This window comes from Grus americana, chromosome 8, assembly GCF_028858705.1.
Source record: "Grus americana isolate bGruAme1 chromosome 8, bGruAme1.mat, whole genome shotgun sequence".
Taxonomy (NCBI): domain Eukaryota; kingdom Metazoa; phylum Chordata; class Aves; order Gruiformes; family Gruidae; genus Grus; species Grus americana.
Window position 1 is genome coordinate 28,361,870 of NC_072859.1, and position 24,346 is coordinate 28,386,215.

The 24,346-nt window shown below is 39.1% G+C and overlaps 1 protein-coding gene across 8 annotated transcripts in view; it reads left to right on the plus strand.

Moving 5' to 3' along the window:
- ELAVL4 (ELAV like RNA binding protein 4) overlaps nt 1-24,346 on the plus strand; it is an 83,494-nt gene that overhangs the window by 19,995 nt on the left and 39,153 nt on the right. For 4 of the 8 annotated variants that reach the window (XM_054834256.1, XM_054834253.1, XM_054834252.1 and 1 more), the window contains exon 2: nt 19,568-19,808. In XM_054834256.1, the coding sequence (XP_054690231.1) occupies nt 19,568-19,808 (241 nt within the window). Of the gene's footprint in view, nt 1-139; nt 412-881; nt 910-946; nt 1,184-1,421; nt 1,562-19,567; nt 19,809-24,346 lie in introns of those variants that run through there. The other 4 variants (XM_054834257.1, XM_054834260.1, XM_054834255.1 and 1 more) reach the window with 4 other exon arrangements.

A 24,346-nucleotide genomic window follows, 5' to 3' on the forward strand; every position in this document is an offset into this window, starting at 1 on the left:
ATTAACATTGTCAATCTGGCAGCGGCTAATTTCAATAGCACCTGATGTCGCAACGCCTCCCCGCGCGGCGGCGGCCAATCAGCGCCCGCCCGCCGCTGACAGATGGTCCCATAAATGGATGTCAAGGGGAGACGCCGCCAGCCAGTTCCAGCAGGGCTCCGCGCCGCTCCGCCCGCCGCCGGGGGCTGCCGCACGGGGACAGCGGTACCTGATTTTTTTAACAAAAAAAAAAAAGAAAAAATAATAATATTTCTTTATTATTATTATTATTCTTGCTGCACAAACGTCTAGCACTGTGCTTTGTGGATCTTTAAAAAATAATAATAAAAATAATTCCCTGAAACCTTTAGCAAATCTGTAGAAGAGTTGAAGCCTTTCAAGACCCAATATTTGCCATTAAGAATGGTTATGGTAGGTATTAGTAGATTTAAAATCTGATCGTAGCGGGTTTATTTAGAGGTAGATATAGAAGCTAACATACAGATTTTCCCCGAATCTGCATCATTCTCAGTCTGTCTTTTCACATGAATTTAGTTTTCTGCTACTGATTTGTTTGTACATGATCTCTCCCTTTTCCCCCCCTCTCCCTTTTTCTCTCTCCCCCTGTCTCTCGCTCTCTCTCTTTCATATTTAATGTGTGCGTATCCTTTAATAAAGGATGTACTTTGTCGTTTTAAGGTAATTGCGATTTCTCTCAGAATAAAGGAAAAGCTCATTTCTAATGCAAGGCTGGTATGTGGCTAACTGAAATGCAAAAGGAAAAAGAGGCTTTTTTTTTAAGGGGGGGGAGTTTATTTCCACATTGACATTTTGGAGATACAAATGCAGAGCAAAATCCGGGGGGGGGGGGGCGGTGGTGGAAAAAAAGCCTCGAGATTGGTAATTTTCTTTTGGTGGACTGCGCAATAGGTATGGTAATTTTAAAAGAGGGTGATTTATATGAGCTTCAGTAAATGCTGCATATTGTATTTCAAAGAGTTTCCTGTCATGACCTCATAAAAAGAGGAGGAGGCTTGTATGTGTTGCAGCGCCTAGTATATGTCGATTTTGTTGCATCGTTGGGCAGCAGCGCTGTAAGAAGGAATGTCAGCTTTTACATAACGCTCTTTTTGCTTTTGACTCTGTGAGGGGCTGTAAGGGTCCATCTTTGTGATCACAGATGGAGTGGAATGGCTTGAAAATGGTAAGTGAACGGGGAGAGCCTGCTCGTGGGGTTTTGTCTTGCTTCTCGCGTGCCTCGCGAATTTCTTTTGTTCGGGGCGGTGGATTGTGAGTCATAAAATAAAATTAGAGAGCCTTGTTTATTTTTTTGTGGGATATGTCTGCCTGTGTGTGTGCATATATATCTATATATCTATTTAACGTATCTAACTGTGATGGCACTTCACCGCGTTTCCATTGAACGTTGCATTTCAGTTGAGCGAGGATGGTCTCTGCTGACAGTCACGGTGTCATTGTACCGCATGTGCCTGGCGGATCAGGCAGCCGATGATGCCTTTTAATCTCCGTTTGTATTACACCAGCCTTAAATACAAACCTAATAATCGCCTCTGAAATTCAGGTATTGCGTTTCCTGTGGAGCTGGTGCTGTAGAGGATGGGTGGATGGATGGATGGATGGAAGGGTGTGTTTTTTGTGTCGGGGTGGGGGCTGGGGGGGAGCCGTGTTGTTTTGTGCTTTTTTAAATGCCGGGAGAAGTCAAAGCCATTTATGTGAAAAATAGTATTTCTATTTTTAGACTATATTCTCCTGGCAGAGGAGCCCGGACGCTTTCGTCTGGTCCCCTCTTTTGTGCTTTCCTTACAGATTGTGCAAAATGGCATGATCAAATACAACTGCCGGGGACTTTGGGCTGTGCCGAGCGGGGCGACCCGGGGTGGGGGCTGGGACCAAACCCGCACAATACCCGTCCCTCCTGCCAGCCCCACGGGATGCTGGGGGGGGGGGCGAGGGGTCCCCCCTTTTCCCTTAATTTAACGTTTTGCAGACTTTTGCCGCGGATATTTATTATAACCGGGGAAACAAAGCGACGGTCTTTTCCCATTCTTACAGGATTGTCTTTGTCTAGCTGCTTGTTTTGATGGGTGTAAAACAAATAAGATTAGACTGAGCAGCCGAACTGAAAGCGATAGCTGGGAGGAAAAGCCAATGAAAGGTTGCCGGGGAAACGAGCATAGGGGAAGCTGAGTGGGGGAGCAGGTGGCAATCATGTGGGAATACTGCAAACAGTGTAAAAAAAAAAAAATCTAAAAAAAAAAAACCAGGGGCTACCTCGATTATCTCTGCTGTTCTTTGTGGCAGTCACAACTTTAATTATTCTTTATAAATAGGTGTTAATTACATTTCTGGCTCAGGCTTACAGTGATTTCTAGAAATCTGGTTTTAAGCATCTGTTCTTTCTCCTCTGCAAAAGAAGGTTATCTTTCTTTTTTTTTTTCCTTCCCCCTCCCTGCTGTGAAATTGTACGTGCAAAATATTGCAAGGAATCCTGTGAGGCAGTATAAAAAAAAAATGTAAATTATATTGAATGAAGTTGACAGAGGTATAATAGTGAACTCCCACAGCTGATAGCTTCTGCAAATCATTTCTTAGAATTTTCCAGCAAATGTCCCTATGAGAACAGTAGGTAGAATGAATTTACCCTAAGCAGTGATTTTGTGTTAAGTGATATTGGTATTTTTACAAAATCAGATGGTTATATGGCAGAATAATCAGTTCAGGGGAGTTCACCATATTCTAGGGTTTATGCACTGAGCAGAATTTACAAAAATAATGAGATTATTCTCCTCTTCGTCTCCAGCCCCACCTTTAGCCACAGACTATTATATATCTGCTGGAGTAATACCCACTTCCAATGTCAGACTCCTTGTGGCAACTTTACTTTTTAAGCTGCAGCTGAATATTTTGCTAATTGTGACAGTCTCCTACTGTAGTGGCAAACAATAGTGGGAAATAGCAGAAGTGCATCTTTAAACAAGGCTATTGATGCTAAAAGTGTTAAAAAAGCATAGTAGATTAGTAAGTGATAGACGGTAGCGTAAAAGATAGAAAAATGTGGTTGCCCAGAAAATGCTCATCTATCACACATCAGGAGGCACAAGAGAAGCAGAGCAAGAAGACAGAACACGCCTTTCTGTCTTCAGATTTTCAGATTATTTTTTTTCTACTTTCTTCCTTTCTCTGGTGCAGGATTACTTTGAATGCAAGTTCTGGCAGGAATGCTAGTACTTAGTTTAAACACAAAAAAAAAAAAAAGAAATTAAATCCCCCTTTTAATTTGCTTTGTCTTAAGTATTGCTTCTACTGCAATGCTTTCTGTGAAGAAATAATTGAATGGCCCTCTGAAAACTGCACTGCTTTACAATGTAGGGGAGGGGGAAATCTTGAGGGTGTGTGTGCATGTGTAAAATTCTGTATTTTACAGTCTGTGCATGTGCAGAGAGATGTATTCTGACATGCATTGTAGTTGTACGTGAGAGTAAAATAATTTTTCTTCTGTCCAAAACAGAGATACTGTGTTCTAAATCTGTTAACTTAGTCATGACAATAAATAAGGGTGCCTTTTATTATACACAGCTGCATTGTTTGTTTTAAGAGTCATCAGCTAGTAGTTACATTTTCGTTTTCTGTTCAGTTTGGTGTTTCTACAAAGATTTTAAAATAATGTAATCCTTGTTTTATGGCGCACGTGTTTCTGCCCTGATCTTCCTCTTTTCTTTGTTTTAAGATTATATGAATGAATACAGCCTGCATGTACATAGTGACATTTTCTTTTTCCATCTAAAAGATTGCATTGTAGAAACTCTTATAGAAAATTAGCTATTAAGTTAGCGAAATTTGATTTGGACTGCTATGGATAAAAAATTAAAATGTTAAAACCTCTTTCTGTTCAGACAAAAAGGTGGAAAAAATGTAGTTGTCTTTAGAGACAACAATTTTTTAAAAAATTGTCGTCTCAGTGAACTGCTAGTCAGAAAGGATGGAATTTCACAATTGGCTATTGATGCAAGGTGAATACCAGCCATCAGTTTAAAGTCCTATCCCCATGTACTCTACTAATCAAGTTCCCATGTTAGATACGGGGATGCCTCTCCACTGTTGACTGGCTTGGGTGCCTCCTTTGCTTTCTTCCTCTTTATTAATTTTACCTTTTTGAGCTCTCTCAAAGTGAGCCCGAGCTGTTGTGACAAAGGATGGTTACAATGAGCTAGAAGGGGTATACTTAAAAATCCCATTTGAATGGGTTTGGAATAGTCTTCATCATCTTTATTTGGTCCTGTTAAATATTGTGACTCTACTGAAAGAAAATCCAGTTGCGTTAATCTTACATATATTTAATGTATTATTTTTTTTGAAATAATATCTTCTAGGTTACAGTGAATTTTTTTCCCCTCAACCTTCCTACTTGGTATGCTGGGAATGTACTAATTAAATGCAGGTTATTTTCTGTGTGTAATTGTCATACTGTTGGTACATAACCTAGAGCCACTCTACACCCCAAGGTTTTTCAAAAGAAATAAAGTCTGATTGCATCCCGTATTCTGGCAGGGGAATTTGCTGTTTTCTTTGGGAACTTGCACTTTCAAAATAATTTCAGCAAACACCCCAGGCAAGAAACGGGCAGTGGCAGAGGATATTACAGCGAGAGGGAGAGAGATGCAGATAACTTGACAAATCCACTTGTCTGTTTTGGCAATCTGTGTCCACTAGACAACTCATTTACATGCCTGGACACACTAAAATGTACATTTGTTTGTCTGTGGGACAGCTGACTGGATACACTCCGATGCACTGGCAAATACTGCAATGCAGTATTTTTTTTCAATGTCATTGGGGTTTTGGGGGAGAAGTGGGCGCAAACAATCCTTTAGCGAGTAAGGCAATGTTAAAAAGCGTGGTACCTCTCTAAAGGAGAGGCCAGATTTTGCAAAATTTGCTAATCTGATGGAAAGTCACCCCTCCCCCATTGCGCTCCTCTCCCTCTCTTGCTCTTTTTTTTTCTTTCAGAGTAGGATAGAGAAAGAGATGGGTATGCATGTATTTTTGTGTGTGTTCATGCATGTGTATCTTCCCTTCTCATTTGAATAGATGTTAAGGAAAACGCTGGGATTTGTATGAGAAGGGAAGGGACATTCACATAATGTAATACTTTCCAATTGTTTGTGTAAATATCCAGTTACCAGCAGTGTAGGACTTCCAAGTAACTTGAAAAGCAAGGCACATTTTTCAAAAGAATTTTGCAAAGAGGAGGGTAATGTTTCAATTCAACAAGTACAATAGATTTAATACTAATAAAAATAGTGTTTAATGGGGACCTGTACCTCGCCTTAGCCTTTGCATTTGAGTGCGTTTAACTATTTGCAGTAAAGTGAAGATGTTGGAGAAATGGATATTGAGATAATGTAAAGTGAAGATGATGGAGAAACAGATATTCAAAGACTGCTTGCTTGCTTTTTCCCCCTCAAATGATCAATCTTTACTTTCCAAAATATGGGAATATTTTAGGTGCAGGGGGCTTTTGTAGGTCACTAGCTTTACAGCAAGAAAAAGAAAGGAGGGAGAAAAGGTCTCAATGTGTCAGAGGCAGTAATTGTCTAAAATTAGCCATCTAGAAAAGGCAGGAAAGGCTTGGAGGAAGGAGAAGGAGGCACAACTATGTGAAACAGCACTGTGCTAGTCGGGGAGATAATGAGTGATAAATTTGAACTGGTGCAGTGGTGTGATGCCCATTAATTTCTCAGAACCTTGACTTTGCAGGTTTGTTACTCTGTTGTTCACACCTTTAATTATAACCAGTTTTGGATGATAGCTTGGGGCACTGAAGACGAGACCTTTGTTTGTTGTTTACTTATTTAAGTATTCAGACAGAGTTTGCAATAGTGTTGGAACATCAGTGTTAGAAATGAAATACTTTCAGATGAGATTATAATAAGGCTGCAATTAATTTTTGCAACTACCTAATATTGTCTTATTTGTAGCATTTACATTCCTTGCATAAACTCATTAAGAATTTGCTCAATAGAACCAGTGTTAGGTTGATCTTTATTTTTTTTTATCACTATAATCTGTTTTCCCTAACTGTTTTGGAGCTCCTAATGCATTATCGCTTCTCTAGGGCCCCAAAAAGTAGGGAAGAAGCTGAGAGTCTGTCTTACCTATTGTTCTACCCTTGACTGTGTCTTACGTGAAGACTTTTACCTCAGCGAAGAAGAAAACCTGTAAGAGTCAGGAAATGCTGCAAACCAGTTAAGAATCGTTAATTAAATGGGATGAAAAGACAGAATATTAAGAAAAAAATAATTAAAAAAAATAGCTAAACCTTTGTGCATCCTCTCTGGAAATGGTTTATTTGTACAGTAAAATACAAGCCTGGCTTTGACAATATTTAGAGTCATGATGTATATAAAATTCTGTAGTACGCCTTTGTTGCTAAGGCTCATGCAATTGCATCAGCAGTGTTGTTGTGATGGGGAAATAATATGTCCTTGAATTCTAGAAAAAAAAAGAACTTATTTTCATTTATTTTATTCTTTAATATTAAAACTTTTTGTATTGCTACAAAAGCTCTTACACAGTATAGTTGGTATTCTTCCCAGTCTGAAGCCATGCGCCAGTATTTTTCAGAACTGGGGTGGTAGTGTATCTGATGGCTCTTCAGCATTCAGAACTCTTGGAGGTAAAGGTGATATGATAATGTATGTTTGTTTCAAAACAGACACAAATGACTATGGGAGGTGGTTCTGTCATTCACAGTGCTTCAAGAAGGTTCCATGCGTAATGCGTCTCTGTCCACGTAAGTGATTTTTTTTTGGTGTTGGCAGAGGGCAGCGATGCCACTGGAGCCTTTCCAGTAGTGTAAGTCCTTCAGATCCAGCCGCTCCGCTGCGTACCCTGGTGCGTTCGCCGAGCCGTGGAAGGAAAACCAAACAGCTCCCTCTGGTTTTTGCTTCCTGAGGGATGTTTGGTGAGAACGTCCTATCTGACCTTCCATGTAGAGACCAAAAGATTGCTGCTGGAGCAGGTAACCACTGTGCTTGGGCCCTGTGTGGTGGCCTGTAATTGCATGCTTGCTCGTTTGGAGTAGCTGATTTGTTTTTTCTGAGCACTGGCAAGTATTTACTCCCAGGTTGAGTGCTGTTGAAAAGCTTTTGTAGGGACATGAGGGATGAAGAAGGCTTGTCCTTGTTTTTCCTCCCCTTATGAATCCCTCACTATTGCATACTGGAAAACTAGCAAAGACAGTAATACTCAATTTATAATTTAAGGTAGATCTGACTCATCTTGAACTGTTATGTCTAATTGCTCAGCAAGGACGTGGAATTCTAGGACCTGACTCTGTCCCCTTGTCTCTCCCGGTACAGATTAGGATAGTTGCCAGAAGTCCGTGTGTCTCTATTGCTATTAAAAGCAAAATTGGTATTTGTGACTTTGAGAATTATTAATGTTAGACTAAACTTCCTTGCAAGATTTTGCATTAGGCATTTCTTTTATTTAATGTGTGGATTAATTTAAACTCTTGATGTCTGGTATATGCTTAAAGTGTAGGGAAATCAACCTGTCTATAATAGTTCTGGTTTGAGAGGGTCGTAGTAAACAACACGGGCAAAATACTAACAAACATTTTTTGAGTGAAATGCTAATCCAGGGAGGAGGCTGTGCCTCTTCTCTGTCCTCCTAAGCTGATAAGTAGACTCCCATAGCAATCAGCAATTTCATCTTAAATAATACAAAATTCACGATTCAGCAGCATGAAATAACCTGTGTTTAAGTCACTACACTGTGGTGAAGTGTTAACGCATTCTGCATTTGGAATCAGAGATATTTGGGGGTATTTGGGTTTTTTTACTTGATTGAAGGGTTTATAAATGTGACTGTTAATTGCTGTCCTTGTATTCATCTTCTCCTGCGGGTCATCCTTGATCTTCGATGGTGGTCGGTGACTCTTTGCTTTACTATGTGCAGAAGAACTTGTGGGCAAAGACTCATCCTGTTATTTCTGTAGAGCAGAAGGCACAGTCACGACACCATAGAAGTAATAATGCATGTAAACAAATGCTCCTTAAATAAAAATAGTTCAATACCGTTCCCTGTATATCTTTGTTCCAAATGAAGTTACTGGCAGTAGATGAGTAGGGGGAAGTTGATTTTTAGCAGAAAGCGTGAATGCTGGAAATTCTTCCTGATATGCATGTGCCAGCTATGCTGTGGCAACATTGCTGTCGATTCCCTTCCTGTGAGAGCAGCTGTTCAGGGAATTAATCTCTTTGCTTGATGCGGAGGGTCCTGAACAATTCAGTGTGCAGCTACAGTGGTGGCTGTGGCCATTTTCAGTGTGACCATTGATGGGAACTAACTCCATGATCTAGCACAGTAGCGTATTGTTCTTTAGACTAACTGGGCCAGGGCAAAATTACCATTTTTTTGTATTTTGTGTGCTCTGTGAGATTCCAGAGTGCACTTCAGAATTTGACATTGTGTTTGATAATTTATAGAGCACAGTTTATATTTAACTGTAGACACACTAATCCAGGAAAAAGAGTAGTTTATTTTTAGAATCCTTTTTTTATTGTCTGTGCTTGTCATTACCCAACTACTGAAAGAAGTGTTCACAAATGTAGATGCTTACTGGGGCAGAAATTGTTGAGTTTAATTTCCATTGTTAGTCTTTGCTATATGCAAAAATGAACGTTATTTGTGTGATGCTCTTTGTGGTTACCAAGAGGCTTTGCAGCCGTACGTAGCCATTGCGGCCGCGGCAGGAGCCATGTTCTCCAGCACTTCAGCACCAGCCTGGACCAGGACACCTGGGCTGAACACCCCAGTGGTCAGGGATGCTTAGGTGATAGTTTAGTTTTAATAATGACACAAGTTACTCCTGTCATCTTGTTCTCCTCCTTTGAGGTGAAACACACAGATGGAGTAGATCCAGCTCGAAGCTTAAAAAGACTTTGTATGACTGCTGAGGATTGTAAGGGAAAGCTAGCCAGTAGAAAGGATGGTAACTTGGTTATTTTGACTTTTTAAATACTTAAGTACCCCCTTGTTATGCATTTAGGCTGTTAGGGCATTTCTACCTAGTAATCTGTAATAATGCCGCCACTTTTCTGGTTTCCTGTTGACATGTAAGCCAAATGTAATGTCTGGGTTTTGAGCCAGGACGGCCGGGATGGTCGGTGTCCCACTTGTCCACAAGCCCCTGTGTCTGGCCGGGCTCCTGCTGGGTGCATCAGCAAATTGTGCTTTAACGAGAAGTATGTTATCCATGAGGTCCGCTCACTTTCTCAAGAAGAGATTCAAAGGATTTTTAATTTTTTGGTGCTCAGGGTATGTTCATTTATTTGAATAAGAATTTGGTGGATTTGAATACAACTTCATTTGGAAACTTTAGTAATTGGAATAAGGAAGGTGTTTGATTTGGCCTGTGGCGTGTTTCCGTTTCTTAGTACAGAGATTAATAGAGTTTATGTCCAGAATAAACTGTTAGGATCTGTTAGCCTGACCTGTGACAGGTGCATATATACTTGATATTTTGTCCTTTATTGATGAATAATATATTATTAATCTATGGTAATGGATCTTACAGCTTAGCATAGATGCTTTTATGCATGAGACTGTTTGAATTTAAGTATTACTGAGGTATTTATCCCATGTAGTACATTAAAACTTACACTCATTTAAGCCATTGTGTAGATACTCCTTTTCCGAGGCTGTCAGAGTAAACAGCTGCCTCTGCACACTAAAAGGTCATTTTTGATCATTTTTCCACCAGAAATTTCTCAGTCTTCAACTTTTTATTATCTCTTCATGACCTTTAAGACGGTGATGGCCATATTAGTTTGGAGTAATTAATTTTAACTTTGTCTACCGTAGATATGTTACAAAGCAAGAATTCCTATATTTCAAGAAAAGATTATTTCCATAAGCAATATTAATGTGGTACAGGGCTGTAGGCTTACAGGTGAATTGTATAAAAGATGTAAACTTCCGTATTACTAATACAGTTCAGTTTTAGGAGAAATATGCTGTTACTTTGCAGTAAACTAAAATTTCTGATGATGGAGATAGGACTTAGCTGAACATCATAATTTCTATTTTGAGGTCTATCTCTTAGACCTCCAAGCAGCAGTATCCATAGAGATGTTGTTGCCAGCAGTCAAGATGTACACATGTTGATTAGTATTTCCTAATTGCATTTACCAGTGTGTCTTCATTAAGGTCCTGTTGAGGACGAAGCCTTAAAATAACTTGGTTGTGGCATGTGTCTTGTTAAGCCATCCTGCCTAATATAAGCCTATCTTTGCATGAAAAATGTATGGGCAACGTTTTCAGAAGAACAACTTATGGCTTAGGAGCTGAAATCCTATTTTAGTGAACATTAATGAATCTTAAATGGCTTAAGGGCTTCTGAAAATTAGAGCTTTTGTTTCTAGAACTTCTGTAGAAATAACAGCGGTGGGGGGTTGGATGTTCCTTGACACCACGGAGAGCCTGCTCTGTCCTTGCTTTGCTTTGTCTTCTGGTAAGTAGACATTTTTAGGTTTCAGTATGGCTTGTAATATAGCTTTCACTGTCTAAACTCTCAGGTTGCAAATGATTCCAGATTATTTTCTTAAAGGGAAAAACATAAAGTGGAATTGTGACAGGTCTACAGCAGCTGAAGACTTGCAGCTGTCTGCTGCTTACACGAACGTGTATGTACCCATGGGAATCTGTGCGTCAGTACACAGTGCAACATATTCCCAAGTCAGTAACATAATTCAGTTATAGATTAGTAATATGTAACTCAGTAATATAGTCATAAACTAAACAAGTAGGTAGTGATTAGGAAACAAAACTGAGCTAAAAATAAAATTCAGAAAGTAACCAAAAATATGAAAAGACTTTTTCAATTTCCTTTGCTTTCATTTCAATGTGTTTGTAGGCTCTGTCCTTTATACTGAGGATCTGTCTTAGATGTTTGTCTCTACCATGCTCTATTATTATTATTTAGTATCCAGGCTTTTGAGGAACCCTCTTCAATCTTTCAGGGTTTGTCTCGTATACTTAATGTTTTTGGTGGTGTTTCTTTTTTTTATCACCCTGCTAGCACAGATTTTTAAATGTGGTTTTTGTTACTCACCGAATCTTTTTCAAGAGGGACAAGGCACTTGCTGGGAGACCTCTTCCCTTTGTTGTATCTGCCTAATAAAATGTAATTCATGGACAAAAAAGAGGATGTTTTCATGAAATTTTGGCTTGGAGCATCAATCAAAGATGTCATCGTACTGTTGAGATTTTTTTCAGACTCCTTTGGCCTTCATATGCATCTTGAAAGAACAAGCAGTAGATTCAGATGAAAAGCCAGGAGGGGTAAGAAGCAATCCACAATGATGAAATAAATAAGGCCCTTGTACCAAGCAACTTTGTACCTAAAACTTTACCAATTTGGCAGAAGTAGAAGAGTGATTGAAGAGGAAATAGATCTTCCTTCAGAAGGCAGAGCCTGACCGCGTTGCCTTTGTTCGGGTTTAAAAACCGTACAGACCTTTGAGCAGAGGCAATCAGTGATCCCCGGGGACACGGGTGGGCAGGAGCCATTGATGGCCATGTCACGGCACAGAAGTAGGACACCTCCCCACCACCGGCCTTTGCTAAGGTCCATGGCGTGTGGGACACAAGAGGTTGTAAGGGGCTTTAACTTGAGCTAATTGTGTAACCCATCTAATAGACTGGGGGATGCATCCATTTTTCTCTCCGGGTGTTTTCTGTGGTGGCTTTCTCCAAAGCTGTGTTCCGGAGCAGTGTTTGAATGCTGTGAAATCAAGGCTCTGTTCTCCTAATCTTCATGTGTAAATTATTTTTAATGGCAGAAATGATTACAAGCAAATTCAGTTGAAACCAGCCTAAATAAAGAAAGGGGATAGCTGGCTGGCTTTCTAGAAGTTTGTTTTAGTGGAAAGGATGACCCTGATACAGGGGTAGTAGGGAACTTCTGTGACCATCACTTATTATACTAGTTTTTCCCCACTTACCCTTACATTAGTGCTGCTGAGCACATTTGTTGTACACCTTCATAAGAAGTTTGGAGAACACTGAAGACTAGAAACAAACACCTCTGTTTCAAACATGCATAATTTCTCCATAGTCATTGCAAGAGGTGAAGAAGCTGGAAACAGCGATTGAAAATGAATCCCAATACAAGTTCATAAAGAACCTCAAATACTGTGAGTTGACATAATATGTATGGTAGAGCTATAGCTATATTCTGCTTCTGGAAGAATGTTTTTTGTCCTCGCAAATGTGCGGTGCAGCACTTCTGTTGTGCTTCCCAGAAATGACTGTGTGTGGAGCGCTTGTCCACACATCTACTCCCCAGTCCTCTGTTTCCTCTGGGCGTTGGGGAGTGCTGTATGTATGCTAATTGTAGTTCTCCAGTTTCTTATCCCCAGAGTACATGCAGGAAGAGTAAGGCCATATGAAGTATGTGATAGATGCCTTTTGTTCCAATCTTGTGTGTGGTTACTGGACGTGAAGTTCTGAGAGTGGCTTCCTCTACTGATTACCTTAGTACCTATTGACATTGAAATGGTTGTGAATTATTTTGGTGTCTCCTCTCACCCCCTTCCCTCTTGTACTTGGAATCAAATGTAAAACTGTAAAGCCCATACTTCATGGGAACAGAAGACATATTTATCTGAAACTTAGAGAAAAAAAAGATGATGATTTGGTGCATCATAATGCTGTTTTGCTTTTTGAAAAAGTTATTAGGAGTGGCGTCCTTATCACTAGGCCAGGTTTGAGGGTATGGTGCTGTGTTATGGAGCTGTCGCAGCTTACTGTATAATTTCAGCAGTTTGCCTAGGTACTTTCTCCTGGTTTGGTTTTTTTCCCTTCTGCAAAATTTGGGATAAAAGTAACAGGTTTTGCCTTTCTGGTTTTTTTCACTGTGGTACAGTGGCAGTCCTGCCCTTACTACCCATTTGTACAGCATCTAGCACAACTTGGTGCTGGTATCAGTTCCATCCTTCAGGCACTGCTGTGATAACAAGTGATATTGCCAATAAACTTTGCATTCATTTCACTGCAGATTGGGGACAGAATATTTTGTTTCAGCATATTCATGCAAAAGCCTATAATGGACTAGATCGGGATAAATTTAGCTATTAGAGAAAATAATTTTCTCCTTTATCTGAACTGAGATTTGCCTCTTAAAATGAATGCATTTGTTGTCTTCTCCATTTGGATCATTTGTGTGCTCAGTATGATTATTGTGGCACCCATAAAGGGGAACTTGCTGAAAATGTTTGAATGCCATTTCAACCTGAGTGCAGTGCACTCTGAAACCAAGATTTTTTTGTAAGACGACTGTACCCCTGCTACAAGAGTCAGAGCTGAGGTGAGACTTTCAGCTGTATTTATATTTAAAATAGTAAAGATGACTTTTACTCAAAGGAAGGTAAAGATGGAGCATGTAAAAGTGCTTATGAGTGGGGAGCATGTCAAAATATGGAGGGTTAGATAATGATCTGTTTCTGGGATATTGGATTTGCCTCCTGGCAGATTTACTCAAAAGCTTCATTTTTCTCCTTTATTTCATGTTCCTGATGTATGTATTAGGTAAATAATAGCAAAGTCTAGTTGTGCAGTACATAAGCTTTAATAAAAATGTAATTGACAGTGAAATTTGACAGTCGTGTTACAGAGAAGAAAATCTGTACTGGAGCTGCACAGAGAGCATCGTTTGCCTCTTCTAAGGTCACCTCAGAAAGAAACCCATGTAATGTGAGGTTTAGGTGCACCTGCTTCTCTCTCTGGCTGGAGTTATGGTTTTGAACCAACAAATACTTAAAATCACTATTCTTTTTTTAACACTCCTATGGGAGGAAGACATGATCTGTCCTGAAGATTTTATGATCCAGTGTCTCATTCTGCAGAAATGTAGAGATGTGTGTAATCACTCTGAAATGAGTAGCAGTGGCCGCATCTGAAGGTGGGGTGGGGGCATGCAGCTGATCCAGGGCTGAGGGACCTGGTCTTGCGTGTATCTGCACGTCCCACTCTGTACCTGGGGACCAACCCTCTGCCTGTGGCATGGCTAATCAATCACATACAGGTCAGCAGATGGGAGGGCTATGGATGGATCAGGCAGTGCCTGTAAATTGGGCTTTTCTCACCTGCAGAAAAGTTCTTGTGGGACTACGATTTCCATTCAAAAAAGCAGATATGCTGGGAGCTAAAGCCTGTTTCTTCTTATAGAAGGAAAACCTTTGTGAGTCTGCATTTATTTTCTTTGAGAGGTTTTGTTTGTTTCTCCTTTTGTCATCGTTCAGGAGATGGCTGTGGGACCTCTGCCATGGCACCATTTGTTTTCACTTGTAAAAGCAAACAACTTGCGATGCTAATTAAAGAGCTTTTTTAGATAAAGTAAGAGCTTTGCATTATTTATCTAAATTCTTTTTTATGGGAGAGTATTCTGAGTTTGTTCATTAATGAACACTTAGAAATAATATAAAATTAGACCTCATGAATTCTTCATGAGGTCTGATTTACCATGATCATTTTTCTTGGCATTTAGGTGCTGTGAACAGTTCATTATTCATAGATAACTTTTTTGACTTAGGAGTCCTCAAAATGGATATGTCTGTGTGAATTCTCCATAGCTTTTGGATTATTTTTTTTTTCAGGTTTTGATTTCTAGGAAAAATTGCTTGTGGTATGTTTAAAAACACTTTAGTGCCTATAAATAACACTTAAGACTTTTAACTGTTAATGTTTTTTTCATTCATATCAAATTAATTTCCTGTTTATTGTGGAATATGGGCAGTAGAGTATACATAACTCAGGTAACAAGAATGGCTGCTAATTATTTGCTGAATACAAGCTCCTTTCAGTGTACGTATACGACAGTCTTTCAGCTCAACATGCGGAGCTTCTTTTAGACTGCTAAGAACAAATTTTGTAAATATAAATTTAATATAAAATTACACTATTGAGCCATTGGCTATTGTTTATGCATGCAATAGGGAGATAAGACTGTCTTAGTCTGTGGGTAGTTTTCTAAATGATTCATTAACTGTGCTTTGTAATGGTAGATGGATGTCACATACTTACTGTAATAACTGAAGATTAATGTCAGTTACTCTAGCTGGTTTAAGCATTGTAGTAGTTGTGTTTATACATACAGGTATTCTTTGCATTATTGCCGGAGCTAATATTTCAGCAGGAATAAATTAAAATTGAATTAATTGTAAATAAAATATATGAAGATATGACAGAGAACATTATTTGTAATGTAGGAGTTGTTATAATAGGTATTCGTTGCTGATGTTTTGTAGGAGGGGTTATATCAAGCCTGTTGGTAAGCAGTGTTTTGCAAAACACTGGCAAAGCTTATGCTGTCTTCCCCAGCAGCAAAGCATTTCTTTGTGAAATCTGTCAAACTAAAATACCTCATGCTCTGCTGATACATTATCTTACTGAGAAAAGTAGTACACCAAGAAGTCATTTTTAAAAGCAGCAGTCTGATGAAATACATCCAGAATTTGAAATATGGGTTGTCTTTAACTTAGAAAATTGCAGTCTTGAAATTCTGTCACAGATAGTATTTTTTCAATGTTATAAAGATAGAATATTCAAATTATTGGTGGCTAAATTATCAATGCCTATCAACAGTAACTGCAATTTATTCTTCTTTAAAGGTACTGTTATCCTGTGTATAAAACACGGTGTTGCAGTATTGGGAGTCTGGCAAGTTGTTGCCAAAAAACCCCTCTGCAAAACAAAATGCCTTTTATATACCAGTAGCATGTGAATGTCATCACACATGACGTTTGCACTGTAATATTTCAAGACCAGTAGTAGCTGCCTAAATTGGGTCAGAGGAGGTCTACAAAAGCATGAAGACATTGATAATTTTAAGTGGCATGTATAGAGGTGTAATACTCTGATCCTTTGACAATTAGTATCTTGTTTAAAAAATTCAGCATCGAGGTTATGTCACTGTTAGATTTTCCAGATTTGTTTTGCCTGTATCCAAATAAGCTCTTGATGAGTTAGTTATAGCCTCCTTTAATATTTTTGTAGAATTGAATTACAGCCCAATACTTCTTGTGATTTAAAAAAAAAAAAAAAGAAATTACCACCAGTAAATATAATGAAAGCTAACTGTGCCCAGGAAACATGAGTATCTATTTAAAAAATGTTCATATTGTGACTCAAGTATTGAAGTAAAAATCTAAATCTTAGTGTTCTGGATAGAAGAAAAGACAGCAAATGGCACATTGAAAGCTATTCTTTGAATAAATAACATTACTCTTATGTAATGTGCTGACTGACGTGGGATCAACAACTTTTTAATATTAAAAACTGTCGTCAGCAATAAATGCCCCAGTGCATGCACGTTGAACTCTTAACAGTGGATTTGAGTTTCAGACATGTAGGGGAGAGGACAGAATGTTTGGAAAGGGGAGCTGGGACTTACCTTTTTGTTACCATTAATAATTTAAGTCTTTACTAATGATGTGAATCAGTATGCACATCTAAAAGAAGTATTATTCCTTTGTGCCCATAAGAACTTTGAAAGCAAGCTCTGGTACATAACTGCTTTTGTACAGAAATCACTCCATAAATGGAGACTTAAAATTATGCAGTAAAAAAATTACATCTGAAATACTTTATCAGAAATGTTTCTAATAATTCTTCAGCATTTCTCTCTATCCATTATCTCATTTTTTTTATATAGCAAATCGATTTTCACTAACCTACAACTCTGCAATAATTCGAAGGGCAAATAAGTGCCTTGATTTTCCTTTCTACTATTGGAAAATGAGGAGAACTTAATTGGAGTTAAGTGAGAGTAACTAGGAAGAAAACCTGGCACCTGGTGCAACATTAGCTTATGCCAAGATATTTTGAAGTATTATATGAGGAAGTCTACTTGTTCAAGAACAGATTTTTACAGAACAGCTTACTCCTAATGTTCTGAATGTGTTAAATATCTGAATTGAGTTCTTTTTATTTGCTTGGTATGGAAGATAGCATGCTGAAAATGTAATTAGAAAGAGTTTGCAAAATGCAAAGTAGGACAGCAGCCAGTTTTGAATTTTGTTTTCTTTCACAGATTTTAAAAGATCCGGGGTTATTGTTTATCGTGGGGAACTATAGATAGCTTTTGTGTCTGTTGCTAATAATAGATGATGTACCTTCCTCGGTGCATTGTGCTGAAGTCCTGCTTCTGCTGTAACTGAAACCAGCAGTGTGGTATTCCTGTCAGCTCTAGGGGAGCAGGATCAGACCCTAAAATTGCAGTTTACCTTGTGGGGTTTTTATATTGGAAAGGATATGGTCAGATGATGGAAATGCACACGGAAAGCTGCAGTTAATCATACCAACTGCTTCACTCATCTTCTATGTCTTCTTGTCAGAACTGGAATATTTTTTCCCCCCAATTTTTATCAAGTTGATGCAGATACGACATATGAGCGCACTGTGCTCAGCTGAAGTGCGTTTAGCCTTGGGGTACAAAACCCCGACCCAGCCTTGGGGTACAAAACCCACAGCAAAGCCTTGGGTTGGTGTCAGTGTTTGCAGTGGGTTTACGGGGATGCAGAGATCCAAGGATGATCTTCCAGCAGGAATCCCAAACCAAACAATTTAGCAGCATCCGAAGTATTTAGTAGTATGTGTGACTAAATACGTGTATGAAATCAGATTGAAAAAAGGAAGTATGGCTGATACCGGCTAACAGGCAAAGTCCTAAAGGAAGGGTGTACAGGGCTGGTACAGCTTGATGGAGGATGTCGGCAGTGCTTGGTGCCACACGGCTGGTAAAGCTGGCAGGGGGTTTCTGATTTGGACATGTTGATTTGTTTCAAGTTACTATTTTTGTGGAGTTTATTTTGAAAATTATTCTGCTGTATGGTTTAAGGCCTTTCTGTTAAGCACAACGTGGCAAGGCTTCTTCTTATTTAAAAATTGTTAAACCGAGTAGCTGTTCCTGGGCTTGATAATAAAAAATAATGATAATTCGAAACTTACTGGCATTGATAAAAAAGAGGGTTATTTCCTGAATGAAGCATTAAACGAACACTGAAGCATTTAAATTAAAAAAATAAATAAAAATAGAATTGACCTGAATATATCCTATTTAAAGTTTGAGCCACCTCCATGCAGTTAATTCTAGAATAGACACCCCATTTTTAGTGTGGGTCCCCCATCTTCCTGAATTCTAGGCCTAATTTGTCACAACATGTACCTCCCTGGATTTAAAAAAGAAAGCAAATTAAGTCTTGGGTAATTATAATAATTACCAGATCGGATGAACACAAGGTTCAGAGTGTGGTGTCTTAGCCCTCAGTTCTCCCTCTGCCTGTCCCTGGGCAGTGGTGTCTTGCCTAGGGCAGCGGTTTGCATCGCTGACTCCCCGAGTCTTTGACGGAGGGATGCTCTTTGATAAGAGATAGCATTGAAGCTGCACATGGCAAACTTCACGCTAAACAGCAAAAGCCACTATTTGCATTGCTTTAACTTATCCACGTTTGAGACTAAGATGATGTCTTCACTGTCACCGGTGCTGACAAGGGAAGGACAGGCTGGAAGCCGTAGTGGAGGCAAATACCTATATAGAAAAGGCTTGAAGTACCCAGGTTTTTGTGCTTCCTTTCTCTGCCTGTGCAGTTTTCGGATGAAAACTTGCATTCTTCAGTCCCCAGCCTGCAGATAAACATGCAGGCAGCTTCACTCACGTGACCGGTGGCATTGGCAACAATGGGGCTACTGTCCTGCGTGCACTTTGCTAGGCTGGATTCTTATTTGTCATTTTTTTTGGAAAGGTCTATTTGAGTCTCTTCTGTGAAAATTGGAGTTTTGCATTTCAAGATAGAAGCACTTGTTAAAATTCCAGCCTGCACCTGATAAGCCTTTCTCTGATTAAACCTTTTTGATTCCAGTAAATATCTGAAGACCTTTGTATCTCTGAAGATTGCAGATCCAGGGCTTTCTTATTTAAAGAGGTGTCAGTTAGTGAAAAATGTAACTGGAGAATATAGGTCATCACTGGAACCAGTAAATGGTATGTCTTGGGACACTGAGTTTATTAATTGAAGGCAACCCGAATGACAACACTTTGCGAATTGACTGTGCCTGGTTAATGTTGTTGTCATTGCACTCTGTGATACAGTTATTAAATAGGTAAAATATTTTACCTTTTCATGTAGAGCCATACACTTACTTCATCTGATTTAATGGAACTATAATTTTAATTACGATTATTACCTTAAATTATAATTAAATTTATGTGGTTTAAATTTACATTTGTGAAAATGGCTGTGTGAAGAAAGCAGAAATCAGCTTTGCATTAACAAAAAAAAGGTTTTTTTAACTGCATCTTAGTATATGCTCACAGCCAAAGACTAGCATGACCTACTTTGCAACAATAACAGAGGAATCAAGCCGGGGTTTTTTTGTTGAAGTATCTAAATTGGCCTTGAATGCTACCTACTTGTTCGTTTGTAAGTATCTTTAAAAATAGCTATTGTATCTGTGAAACTTAAGGGGTTTTTTTCCCTCTTCTGCTCTTATTTTGCTGTAGATAATTAGCACCATGGAGCCTCAGGTGTCGAATGGCCCTACTTCCAATACAACCAACGGACCCTCCAGCAACAGTAGAAACTGCCCTTCCCCCATGCAGACAGGGGCTGCTACAGATGACAGCAAAACCAACCTCATAGTCAACTATTTACCCCAGAACATGACCCAGGAGGAGTTCAGGAGTCTCTTTGGGAGCATTGGTGAAATCGAATCCTGCAAGCTCGTGAGAGACAAAATTACAGGTAAGTGCTTCATACTGTTGACTTTCTGTGCATCAGGGTCAGTTCACACTTGGGGTCAGCAAAACCTCAGTGCTTACATTGCAAGTGCCTAGCACAGGGAATACTGCAAATACCATGGTAAACTCCTTCAGATGGTAAACCTTTAGTTTTCAGTGATGCACGCTGGATCTAGAGCAACTGGAGGAGAAGCCCCTTGTCTTTCAGCCTCTGTACAGATCTGAGGGGAAGTACGAACGTTGCTGGTCTGCGTGCATGCAACACACTGCAGCTTCTTGCAGCAGAGCTCAGACGATGGCATTACTGTCCTGATCATTCTGTTTTTATTTAACATTGACTAAAATTGTAGGAGGATAGTCTAAATGGGTTGAGCCAACTGACGGTTCCTAATTCTGGCTGGTTCTTTTGAACCTTGCGATACCTTCATCAAATTCTTGCCTGTTAACAGCACTGTAAAGTCAAGATGGTTCTGCAAGCCCATCACAGCTTATTTATCGCGGTGTTGCGGAACTGCAGTGGTCTGTAGTTGGAGCCACTGCTCTAGATTTCATTTGGATATTTGTGGATATTGGAACTCTGTGCCATGAAAACATCCTTGTCCGCATGAAGTGACACCCATTGGTAGGTGCCTTCAGAATAAGAAGAGCCTTCCATTACAGGCGTTACCTCAAAGGAGAGCGATGTCTGCACTATCGCTAGAGGAGGTGTGGATGGGTGCGGATGCACCCAGCTTACTCTGTATCCTTGCTGCCGCAGCCAGGAATTCACTGATGCAGATGATGATGATGATGGGATGAATGATCAGCTTATAGCTTGCTTTATAGGTTAGTTTTATAGGTTGTGTGTGTACTCACACCATAGGTGGGGAACAGCTGAAATTTCACTGCTGTTCAGTGCATCACCAGTGCTGTTATGCTCAGCACAGAGAGCAGCAGCCTTGGGGAGGGAAGGGTTCCAGAAAAGGAGCTGTCTCTCTCAGATGCGCTCCTGGCAACCTGGGTGTGTGCTCTGTGGAAAGAGGCACCGTGTAAAGATGAAGAATTAAAATGCAAATCTCCATACCTACTTCCATAACAGCCTGGCAGCCGTTGTATTGGCAGCATTAGGATGATCTGCTTAATGCTTTTAAACATGCAATGCTTCTTTTTTATTTACTTCTTGACATACAGCGATGTTCTGGTTGAACACAAGGCACGTAACAAATGGCAGTAGCTGCAGGGCAGCTCAAGTCCTCAGAAGTGTAGTCCGGCAGGGCTTGCTTTAGCACGTTGACCATGATGTATCTATTTCAATATATCTTGTGATCAGGCCACAGCTTCAGGGGTAGTAAAGGGAAGAAAATTGAGAAGTGGAATTGACTTTTATTTATTTTTTTTTCTACTTAAAGAAAAACAAATTGTTTATAATCTCCCACTCCAAAAACTTCAATGCAAATAGCTGAAGTCCTCCTCTTTTTATAAGCATAGCTAGCCCAGTATCCCAGTGTGAAATACCACCCTTGATATCTGCCACCAGACTAGTTTAGCTCCAGACCATTGTTTTTCTTTCAGTCTGAAAATAATCTGAGAAATTAAATTGCAGGTTACTTCAGTTCTTTCAGAATGAAGTGAATACCGACCTTCATTTGCAGGATCGTAGTGTGCCTAGTTTGAATTTTGATCATGGCAGGTCCTGTGTTTCATGAGGTTTTTTTGCTTCCCATATTCCTCGAATTCATGGTAATTTTCTTGCAACTTAATTTGAAAACTTTAGATATTCAGTGTTGTTTTCATAGGGAATTGGCTGTCTTTGGATGGACAGCCATTACTTCGTCAGCTAGGAACAGTATTCTTCTTGTTTCATTCCATCTCCAGGCTTTTGTCTCTGTATTTGAAGATGGGAGAAATTTGCTGTATGATCTTCTGACATATTCTTGGGTAGTTTCTTGCCTGTGCTTTTTCTTTCTGTACAAAGTCCATAGATCTTTGATCAATAAAATACTTTAAAGGAACCCTTCTTTAAAAAAAAAATTACACAGCTGCTTTGAGGGCATCACCCCTAAGTGACTGAGTAGTCTACATATTGTTTTAGAAAGTGATACAAGTGCAAAAGAACCTAATTCACAAAAAAGAATTGTCCTCCAAAGTCTCTGTGCCATTTTTGAAAACAGAATTTAATCTGCCAAGGCTGTCAGACCTGTTATCAAGGTATTGTGCAACATTACTAGGTTTTAGGATGCGTGTTCGTTCCTCACGTTGAATTCAGTTAGTAAATCGAATGCAGTCCTCTGCCAGAAGCAGTCCGTGTTTTTAAAGGTTCTTAGAACACTGAGAGTAACAAAATGGAAATGTGCTGAGGTCATACCCAGCTCATTTTTCCAGATCATCATGCAAGTGTGTTCTTCATTAGGCTTTCTAGGGGGTTATGGTTTTTGGGAGGGGTAGAAGTAAGCTAGTAAGCTGTTACAGAAACAACTGGCTTTTCAGGCGTTCTCTGCTTTTTTTTCCTCATTAAAAAAAACACCATAGGTTTTTTGACAGTGAAAGCTGTATTGCAGAAGAAACAGTAAATTCTTGAGCTATTCTTGCTGAACTGGTGAAGGCCTGAAAAAATTCAGGTTTTGTTTGCTTTTGGATTTTTTCATTGTTTCTGTTCAAAATTTTGTGGTTTTAATAAATCTCAGCTAAGCATGCCCTCTGTAGTATGCATCTAAACAAATGTTGGACCTCTTTCCCTTAAAAATGAGGATTGTCTTGATAGATAGTAAGTTTGTCTCCTTCTTGCTAAGGTAAAATATCAGGTAAATCAAGGAAAGCCAGGATGAACAATTAGCTGCAGAAAGGTTGCTTCAAGAAAAATAGAAAGGATCATAAATCATCATTAAATAATTACCCTGGCAAAACCACATTAGAAAATCTCGAATGTATTTCTGAGGCTAGATGGGATTGAATTGGTTCATGTAAAAGATTCGATTTCCCCTATCTTGTTAAGGCATTTCACAGATTTTGTGAAATAATGTTTAGGCTCCCAAAACACTTTTTTCAAAGAGTTCAGTGCTAAACAAAGTCTGTTAAACATACAGGATCCCTTTGGAGAGGGTTTATGATCTGAACTCTTTTATTAATTTTAAAATGGATTAAACAATATATGTCAGGAATAATCATCTTCTCCAAGTCTTTTTTCAGTCTTAGAACAGTAGCAGGGTTTTTTAAGAAAATTGATTCGTGATGTTACCCCTCGCTTTGGAAAGACACATGTTTAAACAAGCATATTCCTTTACTAAAAAAATATGCTAATTTGGTAGTACACCGTACTGAGTTGAATAGGAATGACAGCTTCTAAGACAGCCTTTAATTTGGTATTCAAAACCAAAATTGTAAACTTCGGTTTTGTTTGGTAGCTTCTCAGAACAGGCAGGATATACAGTAGCATTTTTAAAAGATGCTAATGACTTGAAAGAGGAGATGGAAGTCAGGCATACATTTTAATTATGGGGGAGGGGTTGTGATAGAAAAAAATGGTTTTTTTCACTGCAGAGATTTTAAGGGAATGAGACAAGGAAAAACAGGCTGAAGATAGTTGCCTTCATTTGGCAGGGGTGTTTAATAAAAGCAGAACTTGTGGTTGTAAAGTGTGCTTATTAAATTCTTCATTTACACTACCTAATTAATTCTAGCATTTTAAATTAACAGTGAAACTGGTCCCTGCTGTACCATTTCATAGCTACAGCATATTTCGTCCAACAACCCAGTTGTTCAGGTTTAATCAGCTGCTCTCAAAAAATGAGAAGGAACTTGAGTTTAAAAAAAAACAAAACAAACCAACAGCTAAATGGCATAAACATTTTAGAGCAGTCTTAGATGAAGGGAAGTGACTTCATGGGGGAGGACTGTGGCTTCATATGGATGTGAGGCTTGGTGCTTATAAGTGATGCCAAGCTATACAGTGTTGCAGATACTCTTTATTTCTTATTTTGTCCAAAAAAAAAAAGCCAGTGATAAATACCTTCCTGACTTGGGGAAGGAGAGGGCTTGAATTCATCAGAAAATTCTGAGAAGAAATGCTGAACTTTTGTCCCATGTTTGAAAACAAAAGATCCAGTCAGCATAGTGTCCATCAGAGAAACTGCAGTTGCTGCTGGCCAAGTGAGTTGTCCTTGTTGACATAGTTTGTGTGTGGGAGAAGGGAATGTTTGTTATTAATTTTTTAATTGATTTGGTGGCATTAGCTGAGCTCTTAAGAATTTTTGTTTCTCTGTAATCTACACAGGAATTTAAATATCAAAATTTTCAAATGATTGACATCTAAAATCTTTGGATCTCAATCTTTCATACCTTACAACAGTGCAGGCACACTGTAAAGCAGAAAATTTATTGATACAGGATTTCCGTGCATCACTTAACTTATGACAGAGTTTGCATATTCCTGCTGTGTGGTACAATTTGATGTTCTTTGCATGCATAATCGGGAGCTTCATTGCTCCTCTGCCCAAAATGCAACTCTGTTTTTAAATCGTTCCTTTTAAATTTGCAATTCTTTTAAGGTTATGCACAAAGATTTAC